The 21,219-nt window shown below is 44.5% G+C and overlaps 1 protein-coding gene across 1 annotated transcript in view; it reads right to left on the reverse strand.

The window, feature by feature from the left end:
* Positions 1-1,230: 1,230 nt before the first annotated feature.
* Positions 1,231-21,219, reverse strand: part of LOC140190136 (scavenger receptor cysteine-rich domain-containing protein DMBT1-like) — a 62,942-nt gene continuing 42,953 nt past the window's right edge. The window contains exons 14-18 of the mRNA XM_072246647.1: positions 20,085-20,399; positions 8,634-8,927; positions 7,191-7,223; positions 4,745-4,861; positions 1,231-1,609 (exon numbers count right to left, since the gene is read on the reverse strand). Of these exons, the coding sequence (XP_072102748.1) occupies positions 1,521-1,609; positions 4,745-4,861; positions 7,191-7,223; positions 8,634-8,927; positions 20,085-20,399 (848 nt within the window). The 3' untranslated portion in view covers positions 1,231-1,520. The remainder of the gene's footprint in view (positions 1,610-4,744; positions 4,862-7,190; positions 7,224-8,633; positions 8,928-20,084; positions 20,400-21,219) is intronic.

Below are 21,219 nucleotides of genomic sequence, written 5' to 3' on the forward strand. Positions count from 1 at the left end.
CGGCTTCCTTGACAAGAAATTCTCTAATCAAGTCCTGCTCATTCCATAACACCAAATCCAGAATAGCTGATCCTCTAATGTGTTCTACTACCAGGATTTCAATGCTAGAGTTTTCGTAGGAAAGACAGATGAGCTCAGTCTATGGATCAGCATGGAGTTGTGTTATTGTAGCCATTAGTGAAACTCGGTTGCAGGAGTGACAGGACTGCCGGTTCAGTATTCCGGGGTGTCATTGCCTCCGACGTGACAAAATGGGACGATTTCAAGAAGGAGTGGTGGCGGTACTAGTCGGGGAAAATATCATGACTGATCTCGGTCAGGACAGACTGGAGAACTTGACTAGTGCGGCGTTATGGGTAGAATTGAGGAATAACAAAGGTATGACCAAGTAAATGGGATATATTGCAGACCATCCAACAATCCGAGGGATCTAGAGGAACAAGTTAGTAGAGATATCACGTACTTAACTATCCAAGAAACATACGATAGTTAAGTACGTGATTTAACTTTCCATATATTAAATGGGACACCCATACTGTAAAATGGCTCGATGGGATAGAGTTTGTCAAATGCACTTAGGAAAATTTCCCGAATCAATATACATATGTCACAACTAGAGAATGCGATATCTGACCTTTTATAGGGAACAAAACAGGGTAGGTAACCGAAGCATTTATAAGGGAATACTTCTGATCTGGTGATCATAACTCCAATAGCGGCAATAAAATTATGGAAAATTATAGGACTGGTCTTCGGGTTGAGCTTCTAAATTACAGAAAATTCAAATATGATAGCACCAGATCTCCAGAAAGTTGTAGATACAGCCCAAGTTATTACAAGCAAAGTCCTGCCCAATATTGAGTTCTTTTTGATGGACCGTTGCCACAGGAAAGCAGCATCAGTCGTCAAATGCTCCCACCATTCGGACCGTGCACTTTTCTCGCTACTACTATCAGGCACACACCTTACGACCCACATAACTATGTTTTAGAATAGTTGTTGCCCTATAATAAGCAGACTCTTGAAACAACATGGTCAATTTAATTTAACAACACTCTGAAAGAATTCTAGTCCCTACAGAATGTGTATAGTTTTTTTGTACATTGGTTGATGTCAGTCTTTGTCTGTGTATGTGCGATCTTTCCTAAAATTCTTTGTACAGCTCTTTCTAGTAAATGCATGTAAGAAAACGACTCTCAAGTTATAGTAGGTATCTCGGTAATAAATTTACTGTTGACGCACTTTGAACTATCCTACTAACAGTGGCGATCCCAGGAGGCCCTGAACAGGAAATCCCGTATCTTATCTTCTTTTATAATTAACGGATAGTAAATTCGGTGATTATCTAAAATATTTTACGATCTATAGAAACAATTTTCAGGAGTGGCACCATTTGTCGTACTGGAAAGCAAATTAGTTTATTTAAAATGAAATACTATACAAATATGACTGAACATCTGGATAGTGAAAGCACGCTTGGGTGATGCAAATATTTTCCAGTACGCGAAAATGTAGACTACTCATATGGAGCTATCTTCATCTATCTCGTCCCCATGGTCTTGTTCCTCTTGGTTGGTAATTAATGGCTGTAAGTTATGTACTCGGCTTCCTGTCAAATGGAAATATAATACAGTTAGTTGGTAAAATGGAAATTTTATCGACAGGGGAAACTAACGTTGCAGCCTTCTGAAGATTGACGCGAATTGGGTTTCAGAAAGGTATTTGGTAAGGTACCCCAGGCAAGGCTTATTGTGAAAGTAAGGAGGCATGAGACCCAAGGGGACATTGCTTTGCAGATCAAGAATTGGCTGGCCCAAAGAAGGCAAAGAGTAGTTGCAGACGGGTCACAATCTGCGTTGTGGTCGGTGACCAGTGGTGTGCCTCAGGGATCTGTTCTGGGACCTATTCTCTTCGTGATATTTATAAATTACCTGGATGAGGAAGTGGATGGATGGGTTAGTAAAATGCTGTCAGAGGTTTCAGTGGGACGTTGATAGGGTGCAGAACTGGGCTGAGAAGTGGCAGATGGAGTTCACAACAGATAAGTGAGAGATGGTTCATTTTGGTAGGTCAAATATGATGGCAGAATATACTATTAATGGTGAGACTTTTGGCAGTGTGGAGAATCAGATGGATCTTGGGGTCTGAGTCCATAGGACACTCAAAGCTGCTACGCAGGTTGTCTCTGCGGTTAAGAAGGCATACGGTTGATTGGCCTTCATCAGTCGTGGGATTGAGTGTAAGAGCCGACAGGTAATTTTGCAGCTATATAGGACCCAGTTTAGACCTTACTTGGAGTACTGTGCTCAGCTGTGATCGCCTCACTTAAGGAAGGATTTGGAAACCATAGAAAGGGTGCAGAGGAGACTTACAAGTATTTTGCCTGGATTGGGGGCATTGCCTTATGAGAATAGCTTGAGTGAACTCGGTCTTTTTTCCATGGAGTGTGGCAGGATGAGAGGTGACCTGATAGAGGTGTATAGGGTGATGAGAGACATTGATCGTGTGGATAGTCAGAACCTTTTTCCCAGAGCTGAAATGGCTAGCACGAGAGGGCATATGTTTAATATGCTTGGAAGTAGGTACAGAGGAGATGTTAGGGGTAGGTTATTTACGCAGAGAGTGGTGGGTACCTGCAATGGGTTGCCGGCAACAGTGGTGGAGGCGGATACGATAGGGTTTTTTAAGAGACTTCCGGATAGGTACATGGAGCTTCAAAAGATAGAGGGCTGTGGGTAACCCAGTGTAATTTCTAAGGTAAGGACACTCTGGGCACAGCTTTGTGGTCGAAGGCCCTGTATTGTGCTGAAACACGATGAAATCTGCAGATGCTGGAAATTCAAACAACACCCACAATATGCTGGTGGAACGCAGCAGGCCAGGAAGCATCTATAGGAAGAAGTACAGTCGACGTTTCGGGCTGAGAGCCTTCGTCAGGTTTTCTGTAATTCTGTATTTCCATCCCGAATCACAGGACTTAAATGATCTATCGAGCAGCATTGAACGCTGTCGTCCTGAAATAATTCTACAGTAATACGATACGTAATAAAATTAAAGCGAGTGACCTTCCACTAACTGTCCTCTTTTTGTGAGTTTTTAACTTAAAGGATAAGCTAAAAGCATTGCTGCTTGTTATCTGGGCATGTAACCTGTCTATTATTTTACTGACTGCACAATGCTTGATCAACACCTCCACCCACTCCACCACTACTTTATCATTTCCCGTCAGAATAACTTTATGTCAATAACGTCATGCAACCAATCTCGTGTGTATTTATATTTTGATGTGTGTGTGTTTGGGACCCCAGTTGCTTACAATATATTTTAATGACTTGGATGAAGGAATTAAATGCAGCATCTCCAAATTTACTGATGACACGAAGCTGGGCGACAATGTTAGCAGTAGGGAGGATACTAATAGGATGCAGGGTGACTTGGATAGGTTAGGTGAGTGGGCAAATTCATGGCAGATGCAATTTAATGTGGATAAATGTGAAGTTATCCACTTTGGTGGCAAAAGCAGGAAAACAGATTTTTATCTGGATGGTGACCGATTAGGAAAAGGGGAGGTGCAACGAGACCTGGGTGTCATTATACACCAGTCATTGAAAGTGGGCATGCAGGTACAGCAGGCGGTGAAAAAGGCGTATGGTATGCTGGCATTTATAGCAAGAGGATTCGAGTACAGGAGCAGGGAGGTACTACTGCAGTTGTGCAAGGCCTTGGTGAGACCACACCTGGAGTATTCTGTGCAGTTTTGGTCCCCTGATCTGAGGAAAGATATCCTTGCCATAGAGGGAGTACAAAGAAGGTTCACCAGATTGATTCCTGGGATGGCAAGACTTTCATATGATGAAAGACTGGATGAACTAGGCTTATACTCGTTGGAATTTAGAAGATTGAGGGGGGAATCTGATTGAAACGTATAAAATACTAAAGAGGTTGGACAGGCTAGATGCAGGAAGATTGTTCCCGATGTTGGGGAAGTCCAGAACGAGGGGTCACAGTTGGAGGATAAAAGGGAAGCCTTTTAGGACCGAGATTAGGAAAAAATGCTTCACACAGAGAGTGGTGAATCTGTGGAATTCTCTGCCACAGGAAACAGTTGGAGCCAGTTCATTGGTTATAGTTAAGAGGGAGTTAGATATGGCCTTTTTGTCTAAAGGGATCAGAGGGTATGGAGAGAAGGCAGGTACAGGGTTCTGAGTTGGATGATCAGCCATGATCATACTGAATGGCGGTGCAGACTCGAAGGTCCGAATGGCCTACTCCTACACCTATTTTCTATGTTTCTATGTTTATATTATTGTGGTTTTTTTTGTGCTGTTTCGGATCCGGTGTAAAAATTATTTTTATTTTGATTTATTTAGAGATACGGCTCGAAATAGGCCCTGACAACCCCGATCTCTGATTTAACTCTAACCTAATCACGGTACAGATTGTAATAACTTATTGACCTATTAAGAGCTGGGTATTTCAACATTGGGAGCACAGGGAGAGAGCACACGCATTCCACGGGGATCACCTACAGAACCCTGATAGGTGACGTCCGAATTGAACTCAGAATTCCGGCGCCCCGATCTGTAATAGGATCGTGCATCGTCACCATGTCGACACTTTGGTCCCCTTCAAACTTTTGTGCTTGAAGTGATATTAAACAATCTCGAATCTTCCACCTGAACTTAAGCAGAAAAAGAAACTTCTCGTTTCAACATTATGTCTTCAGAAAATTCGCAATTCCTACCTTTTCTGTCCCAAATATATCCAGCTTTTCTATAACGATTTACTACAAATATTCCAATCACGATTGAAATTATCACGGCTACAGAGAAACCAATGATTCCTTTCCGATTAGAAGAACCTACAAAAATACAGTAAAAAATACGATTAAGAAACAATGCAATCTTCCAGTGAATATTGAATATTGCAAGTTATAGTTGTGAGATTCGTATAGGCTAACTTTCACCATTGTCTTCTTCCCACTCTCCACCCGCTGCATACCCACTGAAACACATCTGGAGGGAAAGAGCGTAGGATCTCGTTTCGGTTCGAGACATTCTAACAGGACTGAAAAGGTAAGGAAGTTTTGCAGTATATAATCGTACACAGTGGTGAAAAATAGATCGATGGATTAATGCTTGGTTGTTTGGATGGTTGCTAAATTGCATGGTTGGATGGATCGTAACAATGAATTGACTTATAGATCAGCCGATAAGAAAGTACGTGGACGTTTGGAGGCGTATATAAATGGACAGGTGGAAGGATGGACGAGTGAATGGAAGTGTCTGCAATTGCGCGTACCGATGGGTTGCACGGATGGATGGATAAATGGATGGTGGTGGATGGATGGAGGAATGGAGCTAAGAAGACGTGAATTTCCGGATGAAAGGACAGATGTTGGAAGGATGCAATACGAATTGCTAGATGGATGCGTCGATTAATAGATGTGTAGATGATTGAACAGAGCAGCGCGCTCGTCGTTGGATGCATAGGGGAACAGTATGCACGCGCAATGCAGAATAAAATATCAAGAACACCAAGCAACACTCAAACACTGTCTGAGCAGTGACAAGTAACATCCGAGCCCGATCAATGCCGAGCACTGGTAATTTCTGGCACATTGATGTCAGATCACCCATACTTTCTAGTGAATAACATGACTATCTCAGAGCTATTGGAATATTAGCGTCTTGTTGTTTACACTTGACATTTCTTAACCGAACCAGACACTTAATAAAATGGTTTGTAATAAAAGTATATATGTTTCTCAGTGAGTGATATGGCCTCTAGAATTCAAATGGTTAATCAATGACTGTACGCTATCGATATTCCAAAACCTGGTCTTGGCCGCTCCCACTGCCCACATTCCGGTTGTTTTCTCTGGACCACGGCTCGTAAGATGCCTCCCCGGTGCCCGCAGCGAAGGCTGTTAGCAGCCGCATTTCATTATCTGGCCTTAAATTCTCAACGTATTCTGCTCTGCTACGGCGATCTGAGTGTGCAGTAACTTAATAAACCAGATAGAATAATAGATTCCTCTCAGAACATTTCTCCCCAACGTCAAGAGTCGCTGCATGAAAAAGACAACGTCCTTTGCTCAAATATGCCCACCATCTTGGACATGTTACCTTCTCACTTCTACCAATGGCCAATAGGTTCAGAAGCCTAATCGCAAACTATTAGGTTTAAGAATAATTACTTCCCTCAACAATTCGGCACTTAAACCAACATGCACAACCCAATTGATTACTTCTGGATAACAACACTCTGACCGTTCTGACCACGTTCCATGAACTTCGTTTTCTTTTTCTCGTAATTATTTTCTTTTCTATCTAAGACTGTATATAATTTAAAGCTAATATTCTGTGAATGTTGTGTATCATATGGTGCGTGCCGATGTTGCTACTGCAAGTTCGTCAGTAATGGCAACAGTGCACTTGTACTTGCGACAATGAACTCCGCCTTGACCTTGAATGGGACTGAACATCGCGGACCCAGAAGAGTCACTAAACTTGACTTCACTTAGAATATTGCATAGTTGCATAACTGTAGTTATTCCTATGCACTAGGCTAAAAATTGTTTGTTTCCCTCCACTATAAAGTTATTATGCGTCATTCACAAAATGTACTGCCATTCATTGCCAAGATTCCTCTAACACCTGGTGAAGCTGCGACGTCAAACCATAAGAGACCCCGTATAGATATCCCTGAATGGACAACCGAGCTTGACTTGAAACTATATTGCAGGTCCTTTTCCCTCGCTACATTTAATTTCTGGTATTCCCTCCACAACAGCCCTGAGCAGAATATTTACCCATTCAACCACGCGACAGCATTCAAGTACGCAGCTGAAGAACACCTTCGCACAAGTACTCAGGGATGCACAATAAATACTGGCATTGCAGAAAATCATTTAAAACCAATTGAAATCTATGATAGAAGCAAACATATGCAAATCCCCAAGACATCAATGCAAATTCGTCCCTCTTGAAACGTCCAGATGGAAGATTTGGTTTCGTATAATTTGAAATTAATGTTGAACAGCCACAGTGGAATGGACAATTTATATTTGTGAGGTAGATGCCATTTTTGATTCAGCACGTATCAAGTAGACTTCCTAACAGAGTACTGGTATACAAAATAAAACGAAATTTAATAAATAGGCATATATTTAAAAATTGAATGAGTACCTGCCGAATTTCGTCTTCTGGGTAAAGGTGTATCTGTAGAAAGAAGAGAGACGTATTGAGCTGAAGGTTTGTAATTCTGCAAGCAGCATCTTGCATGACATTACGTGCGTGGAAATTCAAGTCACGTTCACATTTTCACAATGTTAATGATTGGATGGGTCTGGTTATTCTGGAATTTGTTCATGCCATTCAAATACGTGGCTTAGTAGGGTACATGCACTGTTTTATTAAAGTTGATAGTGTACGTCAGTTTGTCAGTCTGGAGATGACGGTGTTCGATTTCAAATGTCGACTGTCCAAGGGAAATCTGTCGAGGATGCGGTTGTTTCAGCTCATTGAGTTCGAGCCGATCATCACAAACCATTCCCGATAGTCTTTTTTTTTTATTATTCGGCCCATATTCCTGGTTAGGCCCGGGAGCTACTGGACGAACTCCACAGTGTCACCGAGAAAACGTGTAAACTACATCGTCAGTAGTAGAGAGAGAGACCAAGATATATACTTGTTCTCTGAAGCTGGGAGATAGTGGTTCTACTACCTTTTATCCGGACAATTCTCGTCCGCTGATGATGGTCACATAGTCCTACTTTGTGGCTGCAGAGAGGTTGAAATTGTCCACTGTATTATTCCAATTGGGTTGTGCCAGTCGGGAACACCAAACTGGCATTGTATGCTGAGGGCCCAGAAAATGTGAGCCGCTGGACGGACTGAGGGGAAGGTAGAGACTGTGTCTGACGTATATCAACTCCAATGTAGAGAAATTTGTGTGAGAGGAGGGTTTGACTGGAAGAACAATGTTTCAGGTCTTATACGTTTTAAATATGACTTTGGTCTTGTATGGCAAGCAAGTAGGGACTAGAGAGACGAAAAGAGAACATGGATTAATAGACACATCATAGGATAGCGAAGAGCAGTATCTCCCGATAGCAACTAATATGGAGGACTGTGAATTAGGGACTGAAGATCCTCTCGCCCAGGTATATACAGAGCGGACAAATTCTAAACAGAATGGACGAAATGGTTGAACTCGCTGGATGAAGCAACTGCAAGTCGTATGATATCGAGGTTAAGGAAAGGAAAAAATAATTCTGGGAACAGGTGAGGCGGAGACGAAGGAACTGAAAAAGTGAATGAAATTTTTACAATTTATAAGGTGGGAAGAATTGTAGTCAAGATAGCAGTGAGAATCAGTACGTTCATAAAATATATAAGTAGACAGTCTGTTACCAAACATGTCCTCAGAGCGATCAAAAAAGGGAAGAGAGGACAGGTTTTTAATAAAGGTTTCCCTTGAGAATATACTGCAGGGAACAAGGAATGATACTTGTATAAGTGACAGGAAAGAAGGAGGTAAAGTCACGATAGACGTGATATCATAGTACGTATAGTCACATATGGAGATGTCGTCAAGATGTATCTTTTCACAAGAACTGTCAATCTCACCTGATAACGTTAGTTTCAATGGGTCACTTGCTGATGACACTATCCACTGGTCTCCCGTTAAGTATGTATATCGACAGGAATAGTATCCTTCATCATCCTGTCCAATCCTTTCGATGTGAAACGTTGCAGAGACATCCTGGGGAGTCAGATCCTCGTGAGACAGGTAAACGCTGTTCCTTAAAAATTCTAATCTTTTGCTTGCATTATGTTTCTGTATTGTACATTTGAATGTAATGGACTCCCCATTTTCAAAAACGTCATAGTCTGGAGTCAACGACAATCTCGGCTTTGGACCTGCAGAATATTGACGGGAAATCATTCATCATGTTATTGGAAATAGGTTGCAGGCGTGTGATGGAAATTCAGCAATTTATCAGTGCTACTAATATCAGATTTAATCAATAAGAGACTGTAGATTTTCTGGTTGACTGATAACGCAACAAACTGTTTCTCTACATCAGCAAGACCAAGACATTGAAAGATAGACGATGAAACACATCACTTCTCATCGACGGGTCAGCAGTGGTAAGCAGTTGGATGTTCCTGGTTGTCAACATGTCTGAATATCTTTTCTGGGTCCAACACAAACTTTTACGAGTCAGATGCTTCCCAATTTGACGACAGAATCAACATCGATTGTTTTTATTTTAAATTATTGCCCCATAGAAAGCGTTCTCTATGGATGTATCATAGCTTGATATAGAAGCATAGAAACATAGAAAATCTACAGTACAATACAGGCCCTAGAAATTACCTAGGGTTAACCACGGCCGTCCATTTTCCTAAGCTTCATGTACCTATCCGGGAGTCTCTTAAAGGACCCTATCGTATCTGCCGTCACCGCCATCGCTGGCAGCTTATTTCACGCACTCACCACTCTCTGCGGGAAAAAAAAAAACTTATTCCTGACATCTCCTCTGTACCTATTTCCAAGCACCTTAAAACTGTGCGCTCTCGTGCTAGCCATTTCAGTCCTGGCAAAAAAAAAGTCTGACTATCCACACGATTAGTATCTCTCATCAACTTATACATCTCTATCAGGCCACCTCTCATCCTCCGTCACTCCAAGGAGAACAGGCCGAGTTCTCTCAACTTATTCTCATAAGGCATGCTCCTCAATTCAGGAGACATCCTTTTAAATCTCCTCTGCACCCTTTCTATAGTTTCCATATCCTTCCTGCAGTGAGGCGACCAGAACTGAGCACAGTGCTCCAAATGGGGTCTGACCAGGGTCCTATATAGCTGCAACATTACTTCTCGGCAATCCCATGGTTAATGAACGCTAATACACCGTATGGCGCCTTAACCATAGAGTCAAGCTGCGCAGCAGCTTTGAGTGCCCTATGGACTCAGAACCCAAAATCCCTCTGTTCCTCTACATTGTCAAGAGTTTGACCATTAATACTATACTCTGCCATCATACTTAACCTACCAAAATGAACCACCTCACAGGTTTCTGGTTTGAAATCCTTTCGCCTCTTCTCAGCCCAGTTTTGCATCCTATCGATGTCCTGCTGAAACATCTGACAGCCCTCCACACTATCCACATCATCAACCTTTGTGTCATCGGCAAATATACTAACCCATCCCTGGACTTCGTCATACAGGTCATTTATAAAAATCAACAAACGAACGGGTCGCAGAACAGATCCCTGAAGCACACCACTGGTCACTGACTTCGAGGCAGAATATAACCTGTCTACAACCACTATTTACCTTCTGTGGGCTAGCCAATTCTAGATCCAGAAAGAAATGCCCCCTTGGATCCCATGCCTCCTGACTTTCTCAATAAGCCTTGCATGGTATCAGGTGCCTTGCTGAAATACGTATACACTACATCGACTGTTCTACTTTCACTAGCCTGTTTAGTCACATCCTCAAACAAATCAATCAGGCTCGTAAGGCACGGCCTGCCTTTGACAAAGTCATGCTGAATATTTCAATTTCTATTATGTCTCTCCAAATTTTCATAAATCCTGCCTCTCAAAATCTTTTCCATCAACATCCTAAACACTGAAGTAAGACTCACTGGTCTACAATTTCCTGGGCTATCTGTACTCCCTTTATTGAATAAGGGAACAACATCTGCAACCCGCCAATCCACCGGAACCTCTCGCGTTCCCACCGATGCTGCAAAGATCACTACCAGAAGCTCAGCAAAATCCTCCCTCGCTTCCCACATCAGCCGGGTGCACATCACCTCCGGTCCCGGAGAGTTATCCAACTTGATTCTTTCCGAAAGCTCCAGCACATACTCTTTCTTAATGTCTATATGCTGAAGTTTTTCAATCCGCTGTAAGACATACCTACAATCGCCGAGATCCTTTTCCGTAGTGAATACTGAAACACAGTATTCATTAATTACCTCTGCTGTCTCCTCCGGTTCCATACACACATTTACATTGTCACACTTGATTGGTCTTATTCTCCCATGTCATATCCTTTTACCCTTCACATACTTGTAGAATGCCTTGGGATTTTCTTTAATACTGCTCGCCAAAACCTTCTCATGGCCCATTCTGGCCATTCTAATTTTATTCTTAAGCTCCTTCCTGCTAGCCTTATAATCTTCTGGATCTCTATCATTACCTAGTTTTTTGAACCTTTCGTAAGCTTTTCTTTTCTTCTTGACTAGATTTCGAACAGCTTTTGCCCAGCATAGTTCCTGTACCATACCATCCTTTCCCTGTCTCATTGGATCGTACCTATGCAAAAGGCCACTCAAATATCCCCTGAAAATTTTCCACATTTTTCCGCACATTTCCCTGAGTATACCTGTTCCAAATTTATGCTTCCAAGTTCCTGCCTGATAGCTTCATATTTCCCCTTACTCCATGTAAACGCTTTCCTAACTTTTCTGTACCAATCTCTCTCCAATTCTATGGTAAAGGAGAGGGAATTTCGATCACTATCTACAAACAGCTCTCCCACTGAGAGACCTGACACCTGACCAGGTTCATTTCCCAATACCAGATCAAGTACAGACTCTCCTCTTGTAAGCTTATCCACATATTGTGTCAGGAATACCTTCCTGAAGACTGCTAACGATCTCCAAGCCATCTAAACCCCTTGCTCTGGGGAGATGCCAATCAATATTTGGGAAATTAAAATCTCCCACCACGACAATCCTGTTGTTATTACACTTTTCCAGAACCTGTCTCCCCATGTGCTCCTCGATGTCACTTTTACTATTGGGTGGTCAATAAAAACACCCAGTAAAGTTATTAACCCCCTTCCTGTATCTAATTTCCACCCACAGAGTCTCAGTAGACAATCCCTCCATAATTCCCTCCTTTTCTTCAGCCGTGGCGCTATCTCTCCTCAACAGTGCCACGCACTCACTTGTGTTGCCTCCCACGCTGTCCTTTCTGAAACATCCAAAGCCTGGCACGCTCAGCCACTGTTCCTGTCCCTGAGCCGCCCAAGTCTCTGTAATAGCCACAACATCATAGCTCCAAGTACTGATCCACGCTCTAAGCTCATCCACTTTGTTCATGATGCTTCTTTCATTAAAATAAACACATCTCAAACCATCGCTCTGAGCGTTTCCGTTTTCTCTCACCTGCTTATCGCCGCTTTCGCAGTTTCCCCAAGCTTTCTCCGTCTCTTCAGTTCGGTTTCCACCCAGCAGTAATTCTAGTTTAAACTCTCCCCAATAGCCTTAGCAAACCTTCCCGCCAGAATATTCAAGTGCAACCCGCCCTTATTGTACAGGTCCTACCTGCCCCAAAAGAGCTCCCAGTGATCCAGAAATACGAATCCCTGCCCCCTGCTCAAATCCCTGAGCCACGCATTTATTCTCCACCTCACTCTATTCCTATAATCACTGTCGCGTGTCACATGCAGTAATCCGGAAATTACTAACTTTGACGTTCTCCTTCTCAACTTCCTTCTTAACTCCCTGTAGTCTGTTTTCAGGATCTCCTCTCTTTTCCTCCCTCTGTCGTTGGTACCAATATGTACAACGACCTTTGGCTGTTCATACAGAAATGCTCTCCAGGTGACCGCAAGAAACCCGAATGATGTAGGCAGAGGTCGGTCTATTAGGGACGCCAGCCCGCCCACCATTGACTCTAACCAATCTTCTTGTTTTCTCAGTGAAACAACAAGCACAATCAAAGACACAAACATCGGTGTATGTTCTATCGTCTCCACTCTCCATTTGCGTAGAAGCACGTACAACCAGGATCAAGGGCAGCATCTATCCCGTTATTATCAGATGCTTGAAGGGATCACTTGAAATATAAAATAGTCAGTTGACCTCACAAACTACATCATAATGATCTTCCACGTTATTGTTTAACTGTACTGCATTTTCTCTGTAGTTTTTACACTTCATTCGACGTTGTTAATAATTTTACCTTATTCTAGCTCGGAGCAATTTGCGAGGGAGAAGGTAAACTCGGAAGTGTCATTATTACAGTTGAACAAAGGGAATTATAGTGCTATGAGGGAGGAGCTGGCCAAAGTTCAATGGAACAATACCCTAGAAGAAATGTCAGTGGAACAGTAATGGCAGGTGTTTCTGGGAATAATGCGGAAGGTGCAGGATCAGTTCTTTCCAAAGAGGAAGAAAGATCCTAAGGGGAGTAAGGGGAAGCTGTGGATGACAAGGGAAGTAATGGACAGTAGAAAAATAAAAGAGAAGTATAACATGGCAAAGACGAGTGGAAAGCCGGAGGATTGGGAAACTTTTTAAGAGCAACAGAAGGTAAATAAAAAGGCAATACACGGAGAAAAAAATTAGGTACGAAGATAAACTAGCCAAGAATATAACGGGTGATAGTAAAACCTTCTTTAGGTATGTGAAAAGAAAAAAAAAATAGTTAAGACCAAAATTGGGTCCTTGAAGACAGAAAAGGCGGAGATTATTATGGGGAACAAGGAAATGACAGACAAGTTGAACAGGTACTTTGAATCTGTCTTCACCAGGGAACGCACAAACAATCTCCCAGATATAATAGTGGACAAAGGACCTAGGGTAATGGATGAACTGAAGGAAATTTTTATTAGGCAGTAAATGGTGCTGGATAGACTGTTGGGTCTGAAGGCTGATAAGTCCCCGTGACCTGATGGTCTGCATCCCAGGGTATTTAAGGAGGTGGCTTTAGAAATCGTGGACCCATCGGTAATCATTTTCCAATGTTCTATAGATTCAGGATCAGTTCCTGTGGATTGGAGGGTGGCTAATGTCGCCCCTCTCTTCAAGAAGGGAGGAAGAGATAAAACAGGGAATTACAGACCGGTTAGCCTGACGTCGGTAGTGGCAAAGATGCTGGAGTCAATTATAAAAGATGAAATTACGACGCATCTGGATAGCAGTAACAGGATTGGTCCGAGTCAGCATGGATTTACGAAGGGGAAATCGTGCTTGACTAATCTTCTGGAATTTTTTGAGGATGTAACTATGAAAAATGGACAAGGGAGAGCCAGTGGATGTAGTGTACCTGGACTTTCAGAAAGCCTTTGATAAAGTCCCACATAGGTGATTAGTGGGCAAAATTAGGGCACATCGGTATTGGGAGTAGAGTACTGACATGGATTGAAAATTGGCTGGCTGACAGAAAACAAAGAGTAGCGATTAATGGATCCCTTTCAGAATGACAGGCGGTGACCAGGGGGGTATCACAGGGTTCAGTGCTGGGTCCGCAGCTGTTTACAATATATATTAATGATTTAGAGGAGGGAATTAAAAGTAACATTAGCAAATTTGCCGATGACACAAAGCTGGGTGGCGGTGTGAAATGTGAGGAGGATGTTATGGGAATGCAGGGTGACTTGGACAGACTGGGTGAGTGGGCAGATGCATGGCAGATGCAGTTTATTGTGGATAAATGTGAGGTTATCTACTTTGGTGGTAAGAACAGGAAGGCAGATTATTATCTAAATGGAGTCAAATCAGGGAAAGGGGAAGTGCAACGAGATCCAGGTGTTCTTGTACATCAGTTACTGAAATCAAGCATGCAAGTACAACAGGCTATCGAAAAAGCTAATGGCATGCTGGCCTTCATAACAATGGGAATTGAGTATAAGAGCAAAGAGATCATTCTGCAGCTGTACAGGACCCTGGTGAGACCACACCTGGAGTACTGTGTGCAGTTTTGGTTTCCAAATTTGAGGAAGGACGTTCTTGCTATTGAGGGAGTGCAGCGTAGTTTCACAAGATTAATTCCCGGGATGGCGGGACAGTCATATATCGAAAGATTGGAGCGACTGGGCTTGTATACTCTGGAACTTAGAAGGCTGAGAGGGGATCTTATTGAAACATATAAGGTTATTGAGGAATTGGACACGCTGGCGGCAGGAAGCATGTTCCCGCTGATGAGTGACTCCAGAACCAGAGGCCACAGTTTAAGAATTAGGGGTAGGCCATTTAGCACTGAGTTGAGGAAAAACTTTTTCACCCAGATAGTGGTGGATATATGGAATGCTCTGCCCCAGAAGGCAGTGGAGGCCAGGTCTCTGGATGCTTTCAAGAAAGAGATGGACAGAGCTCTTAAAGATAGCCGCATTAAAGGTTATGGGGATAAGGCAGGAACTGGGTACTGATTGTGGATGGTCAGCCATGATTACAGTGAATGGCGGTGCTGGCTCGAGGGACGAATGGCCTACTCCTGCACCTATTGTCTATTGTCTATTGAGCACGATGTAATGAACTGATCTGTACTAAGAGAATAGAAGACAACTTTTTCTTTGTACCTTTGTACATGCCAGAATATAAACCGATACCAGTACAAATAAAAAAAAAAACGATTTTGCGGACTTCGACTTCGCAATTTTCTTGAAACTTCACACCTTTCCCATTCCATCTTCAGTGCTATCCATTTTACCTACGTAGGCCCTGTCACATATATCCTGCGTTCCAATCTCTCCAGCGAATAATTTCCATCCCCCGATCACATGCGCACACGCATACTGCACCTGCTATTTACACGCAAGATTTTATAAATACTGCTTTTCCCGCTCTGCTTTCATTTCTACTGGATCCGTCTTTATTAATTCATTTTTATCTTACTTCTACACCATATTCTACCACTTTGCTACCACTATTTATACTGGCCAACGTTTATGACTAACTTCAACGTTCTTTTCCTACCAGAGTCGATTTGCCAATCGGCTCCTGCGCCTGCAACCGGACACGCCCATCGTTGGCTAGCTCTGCACAACCTTTTGTCTTTTCCAACTCTATGGGTCTAGAAACGTTGACTGTGCATTTCCCTCCACGGATGCTGAGTTACTTCACTGCTTTGTCTATTGCACACTGTCTCCAAAATATCGAGTCCGTGCTTCCATCTGCAAATATCGTCTGACCCACTGGGCTTCGCCAGCAACTCGTTTATGTGTTCTTTGTCCCAGGAACTTGGAGTGTGATGTATGTTAATTTATGTTATGTATCGTCGTTATGGGGAACAATGCAAATCAGGAGAAAACGTATCTGCCACCCTGCCTTATTTTCAGGTAGGTATGATGCAGCCTGATATTTTCCTTTTGAATTTACCAGAGCTGACTTTAATTTGCGATGACATGCCGTAAATTAGTCCCTCTCTCTCCCTCTCGCTGTCTATTCCTTTCTCTGTCTCACTCTCTCTCTCATTCTCCCTCCCCCTCTCCCTCTCCCTATCCCTCTCTCCCTCTCTCTCCCTCTTTCCCTCTCCCTCTCCCTCTCTCTCCCTCTCTCTCCTCTCGGACGGCAGCAGGGCCGATGACTTTAACCCTAATGCGAGGGGCCGATGAAGGGGGAGGCGAGCTTGCGTGAATCCACCTTGAGTGGCAGGTGTCGGGTTGAGAACCACACACGCTGTCCCTGGCGGTGACGTGGGGACTTGGTGCGATGACGATCAGCTTGTCGCTTGTTGCTAAAAAAGGCACGGAGAAGGGCGGAGCGATTGCGCCTCCACGTCCGCTGACAACGGCGGATGAATGCTTCGGCAGATGAAACCATGGAATTTAAAAACATGCAGTTCTAGTAATCTGGCTATTTCTTTGACAGATGGGAGTTTAGGCAAAGGAATGAAGTGCACAGACCTGGAGAAACGATCAACTACTTTGAGAATGGTGGTGTTACCATCTGGTGGGGGAGGTCTGGTGACAAAGTCCAGGGCAATGTGGGGGCAGGGCCTCTTGGGGAAAGGCAGGGGTTTTAACAGATCAGCAGGTGACCGGTTAGAGTTTTTGCCTTGAGCACAGGCCGATCAGGCTAAGAAAAAGTTGCGGATGTCATCTCCCATGGAGGGCCACCAGAACTGTCGATTATTGAAGGCTGCAGGACGCTTGGTTTCAGGGTGACAGGATAACCGGCAAATATGACCCCACTGCAATACCTGTGAGCGGAAAGAGCTGGGAACATAAACACGGTTAGTGGGGCATTGACTAAGGGCTGCCTCGCTCTATTGAGCAGCTTGCACCATGTCCTATTGCGCTGCACCCACGAGACAGTGAGCAGGGAAGGGGTAATATGGTACTTTAGGGGTCTCAGAGTGAGGGGATCTACGGGAGAGGGCATCAGGGTTTCCATACTTGGAACCGGGGAGGTAGGACAGAGTAAAATTGAATCTTGGGAAAAACAGGGACCAACGAACATGCATGACGGGAGTTGAGACGCTTGACGTTACGGATATATTCCAGATTCTTGTGGTCAGACCAGACTAACAATGGCACAATTGCTCCCCTTAACCAATGCCTCCACCCCTCCAGAGCTAGCTTCACAGACAGCAGCTTCCGGTTTCCGACATCGTAATTCCGCTCCGTGGGAGTGAGCCGGTGAGAGATGAAGGCGCAGGGGTTTACCTTCTCATACTTGGCCGAGTGCTAAGAGAGAACAGCTCTTATACCAATTCCAGACGCATCCACCTCCACAATGAACTTTCGGTCGGTGTCGGGTTAAATCAGAATGGGGACAGAGTTGAAACGTTCTTTCAGGTCAGAGAATGCTTTTTTAGCAGCAGGGGACCAGTAGAGTCTGACAGCAGGTGAGGTAAGAGCAGCGAGTGGTGCAGCCAATGTACTGTAATTTCTGATGAAGCGGCGATAGAAGTCAGCAAAGCCCAAGAGGCGTCGTTACTCCCGACGAGTTGAAGGTTGGGGCCATTCGACTACAGCCATGTCCGGCAGCAGCAGGGGAGGAAGACGGCCGGATGATGCTTGCAGCCAGAGACTCTTGAATGTACTTATTCATGGCTTCTGTTTCAGGCACTGACAGGGAATATAGGCGGCCGCTTGGGGGAGATGTGCCAACAAAAGGTCAATGGCGCAATCATATGGACGAAGAGGCGGTAGGGAAATGGCCTGGGACTTGCTAAGCACGGCCTTGAGGTCCATGTATTCATAAGGGATGGCACTAAGGTTCCCCAAATTCCTCGGGGAGTTCTGGGCTTGGAGACAAGGGGATCTGAACATGGTGGAGGCAGTAGGAGTGACAAAGTGGGCTCGAAGCCTACAATCTTGCGACTGAGCCAGTCAATATGGGGGTTGCGTTTAACTAACCAGGGATGGTCCAGGACAATAGGAGCGTGAGGATGGTAAATAACATGAAGGGTTAACTGTTCATGATGATTGCCGGATAAGCTGAGTCTCTCCGGGGCCGTGACATGGGTGATGTTAGCCAGTCTCTGACTGTTCAAGACGTTGGCCAGCAATGGTGACTGGAGAGCAGACGTGGGTAATCCCCACTGGGCAGACAAGTCGGGATCGCTAATACATCCCTCCGCACCGGAATCAACCAAGATGGAGACTGCTTGCCGTTGGACGCCCCACTCCGGAGAAGCAGGAATGAGAGTGAGTATCGTCGAGGAGGGCTGGACAGGGGTCACACTCACAAGTACTCCTTGTCCTACTGGTGAGCGCATGGCTTTTACTGGGAAGGTGGAGATGAAGTGGTCTGGTTAGCCACAGTACAGACAGGAACGGGTGCTGATTCTCCTTTGTCTCTCAGTCGGAGTCAGGCGGGTACTGTCAACCTTCATTACTTCGGGCTCTGGAATTGGAATTGTAGATGGGGGCAAACAGCGGGGCAAAGTAGACTGCTGAGGAGCTTGTAACTCACCCAGTGCCCCAGCGACTCTCTGGAACCCCTCCCTCTGTTGCACTGCTGAAGGTGAACATCAATGCATATGTCGAAATCCACCAGGGCTTCAAAGGTGGCAGGAAGGTCCTGGGTGACCAACCCATCTTTGATGTCTTAAGAGGGGCCATTCAGGAAGGTGTCGTATTGTGCCTCCGAGTTCCAGCCCCTGCAGGTGGCTCGGGCCCGGAACTCTATGACGTAATCTGACACAGATCTGCACTCCTGGTGCATGTGCAGCATTTCATAGTCAGCGTCTCTTTCACGTTTGGAGCGAACAAACACTTTTCTCATCTCCTCAGAAAATAACTGAAAACTAATGCAGAAAGGGCAGGCTGCCTCCCAGACGGATGCTCCCCATTCTCTCGCCCGACCGGACAGTTGAGTAATGAAGGAGGCCACCTTGGTTCAATAAATCGGAAACGTTGTTGGTTGTAAATCAAAAATGAGGGTGCACTGGGAACGGAAAGAGCAGCAGGAACTGGTCTCACCTGAGTACTTTTGTGGAGGAGGTAGACATGGCTCTTGGACGGGAGGAGTAAGAGAGAACGCGGAGGACGGGGTGGAACATGCAGTCGCAGAATGTTGATGGGCGCTCTGGTACAGCTAGAGTGACTGAGACTGGGTGACAAGATCGGCTACATTGCCAGAAAGCGACTCCGCTGCCCTGAACACGGAGTCCAGCTGGTTCTGGTGTCTCCCGAGCATCACTCCTGGTTGTTCCTGGACAGCTCTCAGACGACCGGGGTCTGCTGGATCCATTCTGGCCAGATTGCACTGTCAGGGCGCGGAAGCAGGGACCCAATCGCAGACCAAGTACTGTGCGCACTGTGATATTTACTGAGTAGCAAATCCAGGGGGGCAACAAAGTCGGCGCCAATGTTCAGGTGGAGATCAAAAATTCCAGGTAAATCCAAAAATCAGAATCGGGAAATAGGCAGAGTCGATATTCGGACAGACAGAACTCGGATACGAATGCTGGAAAGGCTCAGGAAAACTCACTGTTACAATCTGGCAACAAACGTGAAAACACAGGACTAAAAGATACTCAGCAATAAATAGAGGCAGATGATAGGTAGAACACAATGAGAAGTAGCAGCAAAATAGGTAATAATGAGAAAAAAGGTGAGGAGCGGAGTACTCAGTAATACAGGGGCCAGAGTAGAACATGACAGGGGACAGGAGGACATGGCGCATGAAAACAAATAGGAGCAGTTGGCAATGCAAAACCACAGACTGACGGCTCGGGGGAAACACACAAAAACACAAAGTTCTACTGGAGGTACTGACAAATTGATTATATGTGCAACACTTTAAACGTTGAAGGATGATTAGTTTAAACTAGTCAAACACTTCAACAGGATCAACCGTTGAGTTGCTTTTTTCCTTACCTGAACAAATTACACCAGCGTCCTCATTGTGGTTACAGTTATGTTGACCCCAATGGCGGGAAGGACATTGCCAAAGAAACAATTCTGTCCCTTGGCAGTTCAAGTCGTCCAGGATTATAGGACCCGTCCCTTTGCCGAAATACGCGTGACTCTTTGCTGATATAGCATGCCCGCATCCAAGCTCTCTGCATACAATATGGGCATCTTCAACTTGCCATTGGTCATCGCAGACGGTACCCCACGTTTTGTTGTTCAATACTTCCACTCTACCTGAGCAAGCATGGCTTCCGTTCAGCAGCCGGATTTCTACTCGTTCTGTTAAATAGAAGTATATTATAAAAATCAAGCTTAAGTAAAATGCGTTGTCTTTTATTTTATGACTCAGAGTTCTATAATTTTTCAGATTTTATTGAATCCAACTGTAACTATCTTGTAACGAACAACAAAAGCTCTTTTGTGCAGTGTTTAGGAAGTCGACGTCTCTTTTTTTCACAATGAAAAATGAAAATATATCTCTTAATGTGATGGCAAAAAATGTGTGGATTCTGGAACCTGGAATCAAAATAAAGCTGCTATTATAAGTATTAATGTTTCTTCTAGTTTGAATCTGTCATGGTCCGGATCGAGGTCCCTTTAAATTTAGCTTGTTTATGTTACGATCCGGACCGTTGATTCCCTGTTTTCCAGTGTCCTTCGACGTTGGTGATTAGAGGCAATTAACACTCGGCTGAACCGGTAGTTTATAGTCTCCGGTTTTCAGCCGTTCGGCGCGGGAGCGTCTGCAAAGTCATCCAGGTTACGGTGTGCCGATGTCATCTGGCCGGAGCAAGCCTCGTCTATGCCGAAGCGAGTGCCGGTAATTCGCCTCTCCTCACCGGAGCAACCCTGTCCAATTACCTCGCTAAAGCGAGCCTGCAAAGTTTCCTCACCAAGGTGGGTCGGTCAGTTAACCCGCATGAGGGAATCAAGAACCGCTGTCTACTGTTCCCGGGCCGAGTCGAGAACTCACCACTACCCGGAGGCCCCAAGTCAAATCCTAGTCCTGGCTGCCTTCTAGCACCCAGTCAAGTCCTGGCCCTGGCGGCATTCTTGCACCAAGTCAAGTCCTGGTCCTGGCAGCATTCAGGCACCAAGT

Source organism: Mobula birostris, chromosome 29, assembly GCF_030028105.1.
Source record: "Mobula birostris isolate sMobBir1 chromosome 29, sMobBir1.hap1, whole genome shotgun sequence".
Lineage (NCBI taxonomy): Eukaryota > Metazoa > Chordata > Chondrichthyes > Myliobatiformes > Myliobatidae > Mobula > Mobula birostris.